Source organism: Entelurus aequoreus, linkage group LG11 (genome assembly GCF_033978785.1).
Source record: "Entelurus aequoreus isolate RoL-2023_Sb linkage group LG11, RoL_Eaeq_v1.1, whole genome shotgun sequence".
Classification (NCBI taxonomy): Eukaryota; Metazoa; Chordata; class Actinopteri; order Syngnathiformes; family Syngnathidae; genus Entelurus; species Entelurus aequoreus.
The window spans coordinates 17978751-17994989 of NC_084741.1; the positions used below are offsets into that span (position 1 = coordinate 17978751).

The 16239-nt window shown below is 40.6% G+C and overlaps 1 protein-coding gene across 1 annotated transcript in view; it reads right to left on the minus strand.

Annotated features, from left to right (window-relative positions):
- Positions 1-16239, minus strand: part of si:dkey-22o22.2 (neural-cadherin) — a 367974-nt gene that overhangs the window by 49699 nt on the left and 302036 nt on the right. The window contains exons 21-23 of the mRNA XM_062062641.1: positions 11591-12220; positions 10519-11515; positions 7583-7676 (exon numbers count right to left, since the gene is read on the minus strand). Coding sequence (XP_061918625.1) covers positions 7583-7676; positions 10519-11515; positions 11591-12220 — 1721 coding nt within the window. The remainder of the gene's footprint in view (positions 1-7582; positions 7677-10518; positions 11516-11590; positions 12221-16239) is intronic.

Consider the following 16239-nt stretch of genomic DNA (forward strand, 5'->3'; position numbering starts at 1 on the left):
TAAGAACCCCTCTATTTGCAAACTTCCCCCCTCACTCTGTGTTCCAACACCTGCTTGGTTTTCTACACCAAAATGCATCTATTTATTATTCAACTTCTTCTCCAGATTTTGGCGCGCTCTACCTTCCACATTTTTCACCCGATTCAAACCGTTCCACCTTCAAACTGTTCAGCCTATTCGGGAATCGCGGGCTTTCCCTAGAAAAATTTCCCAAATTCCCCAGATTTCCCAGAATTTCAAGTTTTCCAGAACATTTTTCCCATTCAAAATTAACTGGCCATTTTTCAAACTCCCACCATTTCCACATTTTTCAACGGAGTCATACCATTCCACCTTCAACACATTACACCATCCTGAAAATTCAAATTACCCTTTTTCCAAGTTAAAAAAAATTCCAGTATTTTCCAGAATTCCTGGTTTTCCAAAGCCCTATTTCCACCCTTTTTTCTGGCGACTACCCTTCCCACATTTTTCAACCCACTTCAATCGTCAAAACATTCCTCCTAATTAGGACAAAAAACAAAGTTATTTTTTGAACTGGAAAAATTCCAGGTTTTCCCGAAATTCCAGGAATTCCGTAATACAATTTCTCAATTCAACATGTTACTACTTCAACATTTTCTCAACCGATTTGAAAAATTCCAACACCAACCATTCAGACCATTCAAGTTTTTTACCATTTTCAGAAAAATTCCGGATTTTCCCGAAATTTCCTAAAACCATTTACTACTTCAACATTTCTTGACCAACACCAACCAATTCAGCTCATTTATGACATTCATGCTCCTTCCTAATAACAATTATTTTTTCAAATCCCGCTTTTCCCGAAATTCCAGGATGTTCCCATTGAAATGAATGGGACATTTTTCCAAGTTGCACAATTCCCACATTTACATTTACATTTTACAACTTCAACAATGGAGCATTCACACGCAATTCCTTCAGGAATTGCCTCATATAGTTCATTTTGTGGATATTAAAGGATATTAAATGAGCTCAAATATACCTACAAACAATGCATAATGATGCTATATGTACATACAGCTAGCCTAAATAGCATGTTAGCATTGATTAGCGTGCAGTCCTGCACTGACCAAATATGCCTGATTAGCACTCCACACATGTCAATAACATCAACAAAGCTCACCTTTGTGCATTCACGCACAGCATAAAACATTTGGTGGACAAGATAGAGACAAAGAAGGAGTGGAAGATTTTACATGTAAACAAACTGTTGAGTCAAAGTCCACACTACGGTGAGTTCAAGAACTGCCGAAATGAGTAGGACAAAATGATGTTCACCAAATACTGTCATCAGTGAAGCATACACACAAACATATTAAACAGTGGGCTTTCTAACAGTTGGGAAGGTTTGTGTCAAAATTATTCCCCCCATCTTTTTCCATTTCTAATCCTTTTTTAAAAATACTCCAGGGAGCCACTAGGGCGGCAGAAAAGACCGGCGGGTTGCTGACACCTGTCTTAGACACACGTAACAAAGGTGTTTAACCACAATATTAGCGCCGCATTAAAAATGATGTCGCCGCCGGTCTGACGTTTCCTAAAAAAAACTTAAACATTGACGTATAATATTCAAGTTAAAATAACTTGTACTGCAAATAATAATCAGTATCGGCAAATAATAATCAGTATCGGCCCTGAAGAAACCATATCGGTCGAACTCTAGTGTCTACCAGGTGTGTCAGAAAAGTTCCAAAACTATTTATGTGAGGTGAGTTCTGCGACGGAATTCCAAAGTTCCTCGTCTAAAAAAAGATGGCCGTGCTGAAGGAACCTCCCCAACTAGTGTTGTCCCGATACCAATATTTTGGTACCGGTACCAACATTTATTTCGATACTTTTTTCTAAATAAATGTGACCACAAAAAATGGCATTATTTGTTACGATTGGGTCGCATCTTACTGCGGGGGTTCCTTCTCCCGGGATGCAGACGGACCACTCCGGACAAGGCGTGCGGGTAGGAACATGATTTAATCTTTGTCAATCAAACACGTACCAAAAACGGAAAACACGCAAAAGAAAAAACGTGCCGATCGCAGGGGAGGCTAAGGTTAAAACTTAGAGCAGGAATCTTAAACTAGGAAACAAGAAATACCAACATAACGTGTTCCCTATAGCAAACAATGAAGCCAGACCGAGTGTGGCGAGCAACACGTATAAATAGCTCTCTGATTAGTGGTCGACAGCAGGTGAGCGTGCCGACCACTAACCAGAGGCAGGTGAACCCAATTAATCCCCATGGAAACCAAAAACAAACCCAGAGGTGCACAAAACAGGAACTAAAGGAGTCCAAAACTAACAGAACAGAAAAAAACATGATTTGGGCCATGGATCATGACATTATTGGCTTTATTTTAACAACAAATCTTAGGGTACATTAAACATATGTTTCTTATTGCAAGTTTGTCCTTAAATAAAATAGTGAACATACTAGACGTGTCTTTTAGTAGTAAGTAAACAAACAAAGGCTCCTAATTTAGTTGCTGACATATTGTGTCATTTATTATTTTGTCAACATTATTAAGGACAAGTGGTAGAAAACGAATTAAGGCTTAGTGGCCACATGCGTGGACAGCACCTTTTAGCTCTTATTTTCAAAATTGTGTACACTACTGAATTGGGGTCTTATGGCCGCTTATGTGGACACTTACACTACCATCTGGTGGTGTCAGAAGAGTATAACATACAATGGAATTTGGGAAAAAAAAGTGTAAAAATAAGAATTAGCATGTCACACATGAAGTACACGTTTGTGTGCTTATGGACTAAGTACATCATATCAAAAGATGATTCTTAGTTTTTATTCTAATTAGGATCCAATAAGCCAAAATAGCAAAGAGAAATAAAAAAAAGCATGTAAACAAACAACTTGGGCCTTAAGAGGTTAATCTACTTGTTCATTTACTGTTAATATCTGCTTACTTTCTGTTTTAACATGTTCTATCTACACTTCTGTTAAAATGTAATAATCACTTATTCTTCTGTTTTTTGATACTTTACATTAGTTTTGGATGATACCACAAATTTGGGTATCGATCTTTCTGTGTGGAGTTTGCATGTTCTCCCCGTGACTGCGTGGGTTCCCTCCGGGTACTCCGGCTTAATCCCACCTGTACATGCAGTTTATAAACATAATATAAATTAAAAAATTTGTAATGCTAAAAAATATCGATGTAATCATAGTAGTATCGACTAGATACGCTCCTGTACTTGGTATCATTACAGTGGATGTTAGGTGTACATCCACCAATGGTGTTTGTTTACATTGTTACGCCGGTGAGCTACGGTGTGTAGTGAAGCATGTTTAGCTATTCCTGGTCCTGCAGGGATGACACTTGTAAGAAACTTACTTTATTTGTCGCCATGGAGACAAGGATTAGTGATTTAGAAGTAGCTACAACACTGTAGACTGCGGAAGGACTTTAGCCGCTAGCTAGCCATGTCTTAAAGCACCTCTTCCTGAGGGTGTTTCAGTGTTATAACTTCAACTTTATTGTTAGTTTTTAAGCCAGAATGCGTCCGTTCTCCCTTTTCTGTCTACACGCTGTGTCTGCTTGCAAGTACTTTGTGATTGTGCACTGCCGAACATGCTCCTCTGCTCGTAAACCAGCAATGTCACGACGTGACGACGACGGGGGGTATTTTTTAGAGGCGGTGTAGTACCGAATATAATTTATTAGTATCGCGGTACTATATAGGGATGTCCGATATTATCGGCCGATAAATGCTTTAAAGTTTAATATCGGAAATTATCGGTATCCAAATTATCGGTATCGGTTTCAAAAAGTAAAATTATGACTTTTTAAAACGCCGCTGTGTACACGGACGTGGGGAGAAGTACAGAGCGCCAATAAACCTTAAAGGCACTGCCTTTGCGTGCCGGCCCAGTCACATAATATCTACGGCTTTTCACACACACAAGTGAATGCAATCCATACTTGGTCAACAGCCATACAGGTCACACTGAGGGTGACGGTATAAGGGCCCTTATCTTTGCGTCCTGATGAGCGCACCGTGGGCCACGCCCACAGGCGCTCTCTCTCTGCTGCGGGCGTGCCTCCTCGCGCCTGCAGACAATCTGAAATCCGCGCACCTGCCCGTGATGAAGGAGCTGCCTTCATAAGCCTGCTCAACCTGCCATCCCGCGCCGGAATATAATCTTCTGTTGGCGTACAGTAAGCGATGATCTGATGCTTGATGCAACCTTGCTTTCTTGTCTGTTTCCCCCTCCGTGTTTTCAGTGTGCATTTTCTCGTGTCGTCCCCGCAGTACCCTCCGTGGTCTTGAAAGTGAGCTGTGCGTCTCACTTTTCCCTGGTTCTCCCTCTGGACTCTTCCCTGCCTCCCTCGCGCTTCCTGATTCTCGACTCCTCGACTCTGACGCCTCTCCCCAAGAGGTATTGCGGATCCTGGACCCATTTTGCCTTTCCCCCTTTGGATTTGTCTGCTTCCTCATCCAACATCACGGTAATACACAACTAACTACACACATAGTCTAACACCACTCACTCTTGGGTTTTGTCACACATTCCATTTCCTTAGTTTAGTTTGTATGGTTTCGTATTATTTTTATTATATATATTAGTTATTTATATATAATAAATAATCTTAGAGCTATACATCCCCCTGGTGTGTGTTGACGTCATCTCCCTCCTACAACCATAACACATCTGTCAACTAGTGGTTAGGAGCTGCAGGGTGGATGGAGGATCCTTCCCCTGCAGCGAGCGAGCACCTTATTGTCCGTGCTCCTCATCTTGTTAGAGGCGAGGGCGTCACAGTCATCGCTGGTAGCCTCGCCTCATCAAATAAAAGAAGTGCGCCCTCACGGCGCGTCTGTGCAAACGTTCACTAGATCTGCTTGTGAAGTATTAATAGCGTGGATCCTCTCCTCCTCTCTTTGTCACGGCGCACCTTTGTACTGCCTCCCTGCATGTCTGTCCCGCTCTGGTTTAAATCTGTCACTTTGCCTTTTTCTCCCTGTTTATCTCATGCTGCGCTTAAAAAAAACCCAAAAAAAAAACATTTTTCCGCTCGCGAGCGTTTCATCCTCAAAACAATTTTTCACAACGTCTCATGCAAACTTTATGCACACACCAACAATCTCAGCAGATACAAGGAAGCATGGGTGTCAAAGTGCAAGCCCTGCCTGGACATTTTTTGGCCCAATAGCCGATTTTTGATAAACCCTTAGCATATTTTAAATCTAAAATGTATTGTTTATGATATACACTATATTGCCAAAGGTATTTGGCCAACAATGTTCCCTCTAAGGTGCGCGCCTGTGCAATTGCGCACTGCTAAAGCGTCCTCTGCGCACGGCAAATCTATGCCACGCACAAAATCAAATAAAAAAATAAGCGCATAACAATTTTCGATGGACACGACAGAGAAAACAGTTTTCGTCATCACTGTTCAAATATTGTAACGTCTGTCGAGACGCTTTGAGGACATTAATTCCATCCATCACTTTACTGAGCGAAACTCTTTATTGTCGGCCATAAACACATCACCAAAACATTAGTAAAAAAAAATGATATCCAGCAAAAGTGGTCATTTTCTGCAGTACAAACCAGACCAAAAGCAACTTTGTTATATCAACAGCAGCCGCTCGCTCTTTCTCACTTGCGCCAACACATCCACATATGGCACTTAGCCAGTGATGCGTTTACAGCCACACAAAAAGTCGGACAACTCCAACACCACACATAAAGTGTCATTCCAGGTCGTTACACTCAGGGCCGGCCCGTGGCATAGGCCGTATAGGCAAATGCTAAGGGCGCCGTCCATCAGGGGGCGCCACGCCAGTGCCACAAATGTTGGAGAAAAAAATAAAAAATAAATAAAAGTTGGTACTATTATTTCTAAATACAAAAAATAATAATCCCACGTTAATTAAAATGCAAAGTAAAGCCTATTCAATAGAAATATTATTTGTTACAACATTAAGCCCCCCCTCCCCCTGCACGGTGCACCCCCTCCCTTCCCGTATCATGACTCTTTTTGGACTCACCACGTCAAAAAATCAACACAAGATGTCAGGTGCCCAGGGAAGAAAAAAGAGAAAAGAAGAGGAGGTGAAACGAGAAAAAGACAGAGGTAGCAGGTAGGTAACGTTAGCCTACATGAAATTATTTGTCTGTTACAGAATGTGATAGTAACCTGGCTTTGTAGCATTAAGCTAATGCTACATGATTCGGCAATTGCTAATCAATAAATAGCTTGTTCTCTTTTAACGTCGGGTTAATATTGTGGAGGGGGCTAAATTGTTATGGAAAATAATAATGTAACGTTAGGTAATTACAGTACTCCCACCTTACATTCCTCAGGGACATTTGTATTAGAACTTTTAAGCAGGTGTTTTTTGTTTACATTGTTATTGCCTTCTGGTTAGCTAATGTTTGCCCTGCAGGTAATAGTCACTTTTCCACCCCTTTATATATTAGGTATAGTTGTAAGCCTAGTTGTTAAAGTGCACATCATTAATGTTAATTAAGCAATATCACATGAGAGGAATGCTGTTTTTTAATTTGAGCACTGCTGTGATTCGGTTAAAGATAACCATAACATAACATTCTCATATAATATGTTAATTTGCTTTCTTTAAGTAAAAAAAAAGGTCAAAGACAAAGCTATTCGGTTTCTTGTGAGTATATACACTTCACTGCCGATGTGGGGGGGCGCCACCTAAAATCTTGCCTAGGGTGCCAGATTGGTTAGGGCCAGGCCTGGTTACACTATGATTTACCAATCAAATGTGTGCTTATTCTAGTGTCATTTATTAGGAATCTTAATTTATAAATATTAATCATGAAATGATGTTAGTATATTAAATAAATACTATTACAAATATATTTTTTACAAACAGGAAGTTGCAGGAATGTACACATGATCCCCTGCTTACATCTCATTGTGCAACATGTGAATGTTTTAATGGGAACTAAATGCAATGTCTGAAAGGGGTACACATTATTTCCAAAGCAGGACCTCCACCCAGACAAACAATACAAGTACACAGTTCATGAAAAACAATATTTTTTGTTATTGTCATTGTAAGTCGGCCAAAACACTTATATTATTATTAATATATATTATTTCCTCATGGAAATGACTGCTGTCATTTGATTATAATAATAAGACAATGTTGTCTGTCTATCTGTGTTGGCCCTGCGATGAGGTGGGGACTTGTCCAGGGTGTACCCCGCCTTTCGCCCGAATGCAGCTGACATAGGCTCCAGCACCCCCCGCGACCCCGAAAGGGACAAGCGGTAGCAAATGGATGGATGGATGGAAATGTAACTTGTTATTTAGTCAGGTTTGGGACAGGTGTGCTGCTGGTGTAGCCACAGTGTGCACGTCTGATGTTGCTCACATGGGCTCCACTGAATGCTCAGGGAGTTTTTGCGTTTGCTCACACATGAAAAATTAGAGGGAACATTGTTGGCCACCCATCCAAATAATGAGATTAGCATTGAAATGAAAATATTTGATTGATAATAATGATTCCTACTTCGACCGGAACCATTTAACAGCGATAATCATATCATTTGCTCAGGTCGTACCTCGATGGTTTGCCTTCAAATCGGTACGACTTCTCGCTCCAGTCATCGAGGTCTGGGGACTGGACTTGGCCCAGCACTGTCATCGGGAGGACACCTGGTTGGAAAGGAAAAAATAAAAATTACATTCGGAAACAGCAATGTTAATTTTGTTCACTAAAAATGTAGTCACTGACCTATTCTTCCCTGACTAAAATGGGATTATAACTAATAAAAAAAAAATGCATGTATGCAAAAAACTAACACAAATATTTGAGAAATTAGTCAGTGAATAAGAAACGTGACAAAAATGTTGATATAGATGAAATCCAATCATATATACTTTCATCTTTAGGCGGGTGGGATAAGTTAGGAATCTATCCAATCCCAGTGGCATGTGGAAAAGGGGTTGGGGTAAATCACGGAGGGGATCCAATCAGTACTACTGTCTTTGTAAGGCACAATGTTTGGATTTTTCACTGGCAAAACACGACCGTATTGTTACACACCAAAATACCGTATTGTCCGGACTATAAAGCGCACTTAAAACCCTTTTTTTCCCCCTCAAAACGCGACAGTGCACCTTATAACCCGGTGCGCCTAATGTACGGAATAATTCTGGTTTTGCTTACCGACCAAGAAGCAATTTTATTTGGTACATGGTGTAATGATAAGTGTGACCAGTAGATGGCAGTCAAACATAAGAGATACGTGTAGACTTGCACTATAATGGCAATATGACTCAAGTAAACAACACCAACATTTTATATGTTCCTTTGTAAATATAGAACATTACACACGGCGCTCAAAAATCCATCAAAATGTTTTAGTACGACTTTGGTAAGCTATGAAGCCACACCGCTTGATGTGCTTCAACATAGGAGTATTATTATGGTGTGTGTATAATGTAAGACATATTATCTGGCGTTTTGTTTCGCAATATTATGCAAAAGCAACTTTTCTTACCTTCTGGTACCTGCTGATCTGTATTTGAGATCTGCATAAATCCTGAAAAATTGCGCGCATCCGCCTTTGTAGTCTTGTTATGGGACATTCATCCTCCGCTGTTGCCATTTCTAATATAAAGTAGTGTAAAGTTCTTACTTATATCTGTCAGTAAACTTGCCATGAAAGCGCTAAAACATACCGGTGTAGTGAGTTTACATTATTTACTCAAGGAACTTTAGTTATTAGAGAGTTCCGGCCGGACGGTTTTTCACGGGACACATTTCCGGTGTTGTTGTTTCCGGATGAGGAGATGCTGCTACGTTACTGATTGAAGTAAAGTCTGAATGTCATTAAAACAGTTAGCTCCATCTTTTGACACTTCTTCCACTCCCGTCCTTGCACACTACACCGCTACAACAAAGATGACGGGGAGAAGACGCTGCCGAAGGTGAGCCACGTAAATAAGACCGCCCACAAAACGGCGCATCCGGAAGCGACTGTCAGAAAGCGGCTTGAAGATGATCTGTAAAACATCATCTATGCAACATTTTGACCAAAGAACCACCATTATATGTTATGTAGACCACAAGAAGTCTTTTACATTTAGAAAAAAATACAAATAATATGACTCCTTTAATGCGCCCTATAATCCGGTGTGCCTTATATATGAAAACCAGTGTTTCCCACACATTCATTTAACACAAAATTGTTTTGTTTTTTTTTGTTTTTTTTTGGGTCCTATCCAGCTTCTCAGGCAAATCATATAGTTGATGTAGATGCCCATATCGGCTGTTCAGATTTACTTTACAAAAGAGAAGTGTAGGATCAAGATTTTTGGAGCTCTTTGTTCAGTGGATCAGATGTTTGATGAAGCTTTGTGTCTATCTACCACCACTACTGTTTTCTGTTTATTTGTTACTGACTGTGGCAGGACACCTCTGCCTCTGTTTCACTTTATGTTGCTGGTAAATAATATGGTTGTAGTAGTAGGCTAAAGTTAAATTATTTAGTATGCACTAATTAAAGGGGCAGAGCTTTAAGAGACATTTTAGCTTTTATATTTTTATAGGATATATTTTTTGTAAGAACCAAAATTAATAAATATATTTCAGTGAACTTATTGTTCAAATCTGTGTATAAATATGTACATAAAGTGTTGTTTGTAAAATGGATGGATGGATGGATGGACGTTTAAAACAAAACTGTTATTATTAATTAGTAAGTATACATTTTTTGAGCCTTTTTAGAGAAAATCATATCATTGGAGTAAATTATGCAAATTACTCGATGATGTCATGGTGACCACGCCCCCACCACCACAGGTATCGTGGCAGTTTATGGGAAACACTGAAAACGGATCAAAAATACACCATTCATCGGTAGTGCACCTTATAATCTGGTGTGCCATATGGTCTGGAAAATACGGTAAATTAAAAACTGCTGCCAAAATTAACACTAGAAAACAGAACTCCGGCAAAAAATATCAATCGGGTTAAAAGAGTAAAAGCGTGCAAAAGAAGACAGCCCGGCAGGAAGTCGTACACAAACTGGAGCTGATCACAGCCGTTCTTTTTTTCTCTCCTAAAAGAAGTTCTTTCGTCTCTGGGCTGCATTCTCAAAACATCTCCTCTGTCTTAATTGTTTCCTCTGAGACGCTCCATTGTTGTGCGTTTCAGCGAGGTTAATGTACGTTTATGTGGAAAAGCCCAAAGACGGCGTCGTGCATAAATATCTAAAAGGAATCCTTCGTCCTTGCAGTAAGTTACAGCGGCTGACAGCTGGTCTGAAAACACTAAATAAGTCATGTGGACTGCAGCGAGACAGCGGAAGCACTCGAGTGTGACAAAAACGTCTTATGAGCTCAGAGGTGGTGGCGGCGAGGGGCTGACACACGGGAATGTGAAGGTTAGGACGAGCAGATTCATTGAACGTCAAGAATTTGAGCGCTGTACAGCCACCGATCCTAAGGACAAAGAACCTGCAATGAGCTCTCAAACGTTGACGGTACGCACCTTCGTAGCTGTAAACGATGAAGTTGGTGTGTCCCGGCGAGTGCGGGTGGTCGTTCCTGTCGCCGATGATTACCGTCAGCGTACCGGTCGAGCTCATGGCAGGCGAGCCGCTGTCGATCATGAGAATGGGGAGGCGGTACTCCTTCTGGCGTTCGCGGTCGAACGTGCGCAGAGCCGTGACGGCCGCGCTGCCGTTGCGGAAGTCGGTCAGGTTGAAGCTGGTGGCGTCCGAGGTGAGCATGAGGAGCCGTATGGAGAAGGGTCCGCTGTTGGAGGAGGTGTCGCGGTCGGTGGCGTAGAGTAGAAGGGAGGTGTCGTTCATGCGCACCGCCCGGGGGGCCGCCGTGTTCTCCCAGACGACAGGCCTGTAGGGGGCCTCGAACTCTGGCCCGTTGTCATTGATGTCCAGCACTGTTACCATGACGATGGCAGTGCCGGTCAGAGTCGGGCTGCCTGCGTCCGTGGCGAGGACCATGATCCTGTGCTGCGAGATCCTCTCCCTGTCCAAAGGATGAGCCACCACCACCCAACCCGACTGGTCCACCAGGAACTGACTGTAGGGGTCCGACTCGCTGGCAATACTGTAGGAAAAGCGGCCGTTTTGTTCCGAGTCCAGATCCGTCGCCGACACCTGAGCGACGATCGTCCCCACAGGAACGTCCTCGGACATGGCCGGCGACTCGTAGAACTGGGGGAAGAAGACCGGGGCGTGGTCGTTGGCGTCTTGGACCTGAACGAGGCAGTTGGCCAGGCTGAAGAAGTCGGCGTCTTCAGCCTTCAGAGTCAGGTTGAAAGTCCTCTCCTGAGGCTTCTCAAAGTCCACCTTCTTCTTCAGCTTGATCACGCCGCGACGGTTCGCCTTGTCCGTCTCCATGAAGAACTTCCTGTCTTCATCACCCCCGACGATGCTGAAGGTCACAACGGCGTTTTCGTCCCGGTCTCCGTCTGTGGCGGACACGACAAGAACCTCACTGTTGACTTCCAGGTCCTCGGCGACCTGACCAACAAAGCAGGTGTTTTGTTATCACCATGGCGACCAACGATGATGCCTATTCGAGACAGACAGACTCACCTGAGTGGTGTAGACCCTTTGAGAGAAAACGGGTGGGTGGTCATTGACGTCCGAAACCAAGATGGTGGCTGTCCCCGTCCCTGCCAAACCGCCTCCATCTCTAGCCTCCACCACCACCAGGTAGCGTTCCTCTACCTCGCGGTCCAGGGAGCGTAGAACCGTGTAGATGGTTCCTGTTTTAGCGTTGATGGAGAACAGGTTGAGGTTGATCTCGTTCCGAACGTTCTTGATGATGCTGTAGGTCAGCATCGCGTTCTTGCCCTCATTGTGGTCGTCCAGGTCCATGGCTCTCATCTCCATGACGGAGGTGTCGGCGGGGGAATTCTCTGCCACCTGGCCGACAAAACAGCCATCGACTTCCAGCGCCGGGCACGGGAAGAAAGGCGCGTTGTCGTTGACATCGCGGACCTCCAGCAGAACATCAGCGAATCCCGTGAGCCCGGTTCCTCCCTCGTCTGTTGCCAGTACGAGGAATCTCCAGGCTGGGCGCTCTTCCCGATCTAAGCGGCGCTGGGCGTAAATTCTCCCGGTGCGTTCGTCGATGGTGAACTCGCCTCCGGCACCTTGTCCGTGGAGGGAGTAGCGGAGGGCGGTCTGATCCGCGTCTTGGTCCGGATCAGTGGCTGAAACCTGTCAAGACAGGGAACACATCATGACTCCAGTCCTCCTTGACCTCCACTCATGCTTTTCAAGATACTCTTCAATCTATTCAAGATACTCTTCAATCTATTCAAGATACTCTTCAATCCATTCAAGATACTCTTCAATCTATTCAAGATACTCTTCAATCTATTCAAGATACTCTTCAATCTATTCAATATGCTCTTCAATCTATACAAGATGCTCTTCAATATATTCAAGATACTCTTCAATATATTTAAGATACTCTTCAATCTATTCAAGATACTCTTCAATATATTCAAGATACTCTTCAATATATTCAAGATACTCTTCAATCCATTCAAGATACTCTTCAATCTATTCAAGATACTCTTCAATCTATTCAAGATGCTCTTCAATCTATACAAGATGCTCTTCAATATATTCAAGATACTCTTCAACATATTTAAGATACTCTTCAATATATTGAAGATACTCTTCAATATATTCAAGATACTCTTCAATATATACAAGATACTCTTTAATATATTCAAGATACTCTTCAATATATTCAAGATGCTCTTCAATATATTCAGATACTCTTCAATCTATTCAAGATACTCTTCAATCTATTCAAGATACTCTTCAATCTATTCAAGATACTCTTCACTATATTCAAGATACTCTTCAATATATTCAAGATACTCTTCAATATATACAAGATACTCTTCAATATATTCAAGATACTCTTTAATATATTCAAGATACTCTTCAATATATTCAAGACACTCTTCAATCTATTCAAGATACTCTTCAATCTATTCAAGATACTCTTCAATCTATTCAAGATACTCTTCAATATATACAAGATACTCTTCAATCTATTCGAGATACTCTTCAATCTATACAAGATACTCTTCAATCTATTCAAGATACTCTTCAATCTATTCAAGATACTCTTCAATCTATTCAAGATACTCTTCAATCTTTTCAAAATACTCTTCAAACTATTCAAGATACTCTTCAACATATTCAAGATACTCTTCAACATATTCAAGATACTCTTCAATATATAAAAGATACTCTTCAATAGTCAAGATACTCTTCAATATATACAAGATACTCTTCAATATATTCAAGACACTCTTCAATCTATTCAAGATACTCTTCAATCTATTCAAGATACTCTTCAATCTATTCAAGATACTCTTCAATATATACAAGATACTCTTCAATATATACAAGATAATCTTCAATATATTCAAGATACTCTTTAATCTATTCAAGATACTCTTCAATATATTCAAGATACTCTTCAATATATTCAAGATACTCTTCAATATATTCAAGATACTCATCAATATATTCAAGATACTCTTCAATATATACAAGATACTCTTCAATATATTCAAGATACTCTTCAATATATTCAAAATACTCTTCAATCTATTCAAGATACTCTTCAATATATTCAAGATACTCTTCAATATATACAAGATACTCTTCAATATATTCAAAATACTCTTCAATCTATTCAAGATACTCTTCAATATATTCAAGATACTCTTCAAAACCTGGTTAAGGTTTAACGTATTTACCATACATGTCCCGATCAACATTTGTGGCCCACGATCTCGGTCCAATTTTTTGGCCTGAGATCCAATCCGATTTCGAATCCCGATCCGATACATTGACAATAGATTATAAAACCAAAAACGTTTTACAGCAAGTAACAGAAGTAAACACAATTAGACAATTTTATGAAGTTTATCTGGTTAAATGTAGAATTTGTAAGTACAGTATTTGTTAGCATATCATGATGTATTAAAGGGGACCCACTATGCAAAACCAACTTTTACCTATTGTCACCTGTTTTTGTGTATGTAGGAATGTGCATCTTGTCTACTTTATTTTTCTTAATAAAGAAGACAAGATTGAAATATTACAAACCAACTACAAAATTATTTCGATACTTTTCTAGACTTTTTTAAATAAAGGAGACCACAAAAAATTGCATTATTGGTTTTATTTAAACAAAAAATCTTAGGGTACATTAAACATATGTTTTTTATTGCAATTTTGTCCTTAAATAAAATAGTGAACATACAAGACAACTTGTCTTTTAGTAGTAAGTAAACAAACAAAGGGTCCTAATTTAGTCTGCTGACATATGCAGTAACATATTGTGTCATTTTCCATTCTATTATTTTGTCAACATTATTAAGGACAAGTGTTAGAAAATGAATTATTAATCTACTTGTTCCATCCATCCATCCATTTTCTACCGCTTGCCCCTTTCGGGGTGGCGGGGGGTGCTGGAGCCTAGCTCAGCTGCATTCGGGTGGAAGGCGGGTTACACCCTGGACAAGTCGCCATCTTATCGCGGAATCTACTTGTTCATTTACTGTTTATATCGGCTTATTTTGTGTTTTAACATGTTCTATCTACACTTCTGTTAAATGTAATAATAACTTATTCTTCTGTTGTTTGGATGCTTTACATTAGTTTTGGATGATACCACACATTTGGGTATCAATCCGATACCAAGTCGTTAAAGGATCATACATTGGTCAAATTCAAAGTCCTCATGTATCAAGGGACATATTTCCTGACTTTATAAACATAATATACATTTTAATAAAACGAAAGAGGATGTTGTGATGCCAAAAAATATCGATGTAATCATAGTAGTATCGACTAGATACGCTCCTGTACTTGGTATCATTACAGTGGATGCTGGTGTAGATCCACCAATGGTGTTTGTTTACATTGTGACGCTTGTGAGCTATGGTGTGTAGTGTGGGAAGCAGATCAGTATCATATCCATATTTAAGTGTTACTTCTTTCAGCTAATGTCTCGTGTGGTACAAAGTGCTTGCATTCGAGTGTCCTTGATTAGAGTCAGAGCGCTGTTTATTCTCTCTGTTGAGACTGCCATAACATTCCAGAGATAAGGAGCACCGCGCAGTGCTGGACAGGAGGTGGGGAGGAGGAAGGAGAGGATCACGGGACTTCCGTGGGTTTGGGAGAGACCGAGCTAGACCGGGCGAGGGAGCGCTTGTGTACTGGGTTGGTCTCACGTTTGTCCTCTAAGCTTTGAGAATAAACTACAAAATACCAACTACTGCCTGGTGATTGAACATAAACATCAGTTTATGTGCCATAAAAGAATCTGGGAGAGACTAGCAATTTGAATTCCCCGGAGGAAGAGCTGGTCAGCGCAACAGCAGTGAAGCATGTTTAGCTATTCCTGGTCCTGCAGGGATGATACTTGTAAGAAACATACTTTATTTGTCGCCATGGAGACAGGGATTAGTGATTTAGAAGTTGCTAAAACACTGCAGACTGCGGATGGACTTTAGCCGCTAGCTAGCTAGCCATGTCGTAAAGCAACTCTTCCTGAGGGAGTTTCAGTGTTATAACTTCACCTTTATTGTTAGTTTTTAAGCCAAAATGCGTCCGTTGTCCTTTTTCTGTCTGCTTGTATGTACTCTGTGATTGTGCGCTGCCGAACATGCTCGTAAACCAGCAATGTCACGACATGACGACGACGGGGGGGCGTCGAAATCTGCTTCACCGTACAAACTTTTCGGTTTACGAACCACGTTCCAGAACTAAATAAATTCGTAAATCCACTGTACTGTACTTAGAAATGTGATTTTGATCAATTAATTTCAACACTTTATATGGACCTAATGATTTATTTTAGCAAATAAAAGAGACTGCACTTGTTGAAGTATGTTAAAAAAACAATAAATGACTTTACAACGCTACTTTTTTTTCTGTTATTAAATCTATCTTTATAAGAGTTTATTCAATCTAAATGAAAAATACCTCAAATTGAGGGCTTTTCTAAGCCTTTTTAGGTGACATTAAACAAGAGATTACTTGGATTAATTAGTTACTGGTCACAATTATTTAACCTCTTAAGGCCCAAGCTGTTTGTTTACATGCTTTTTTGTATTTCTCATTGCTATTTGGGCTTATTGGACCCTAATTAGAATAAAAACTAAAAACCATCTTTTGATATGATGTACTTAGTCCATAAG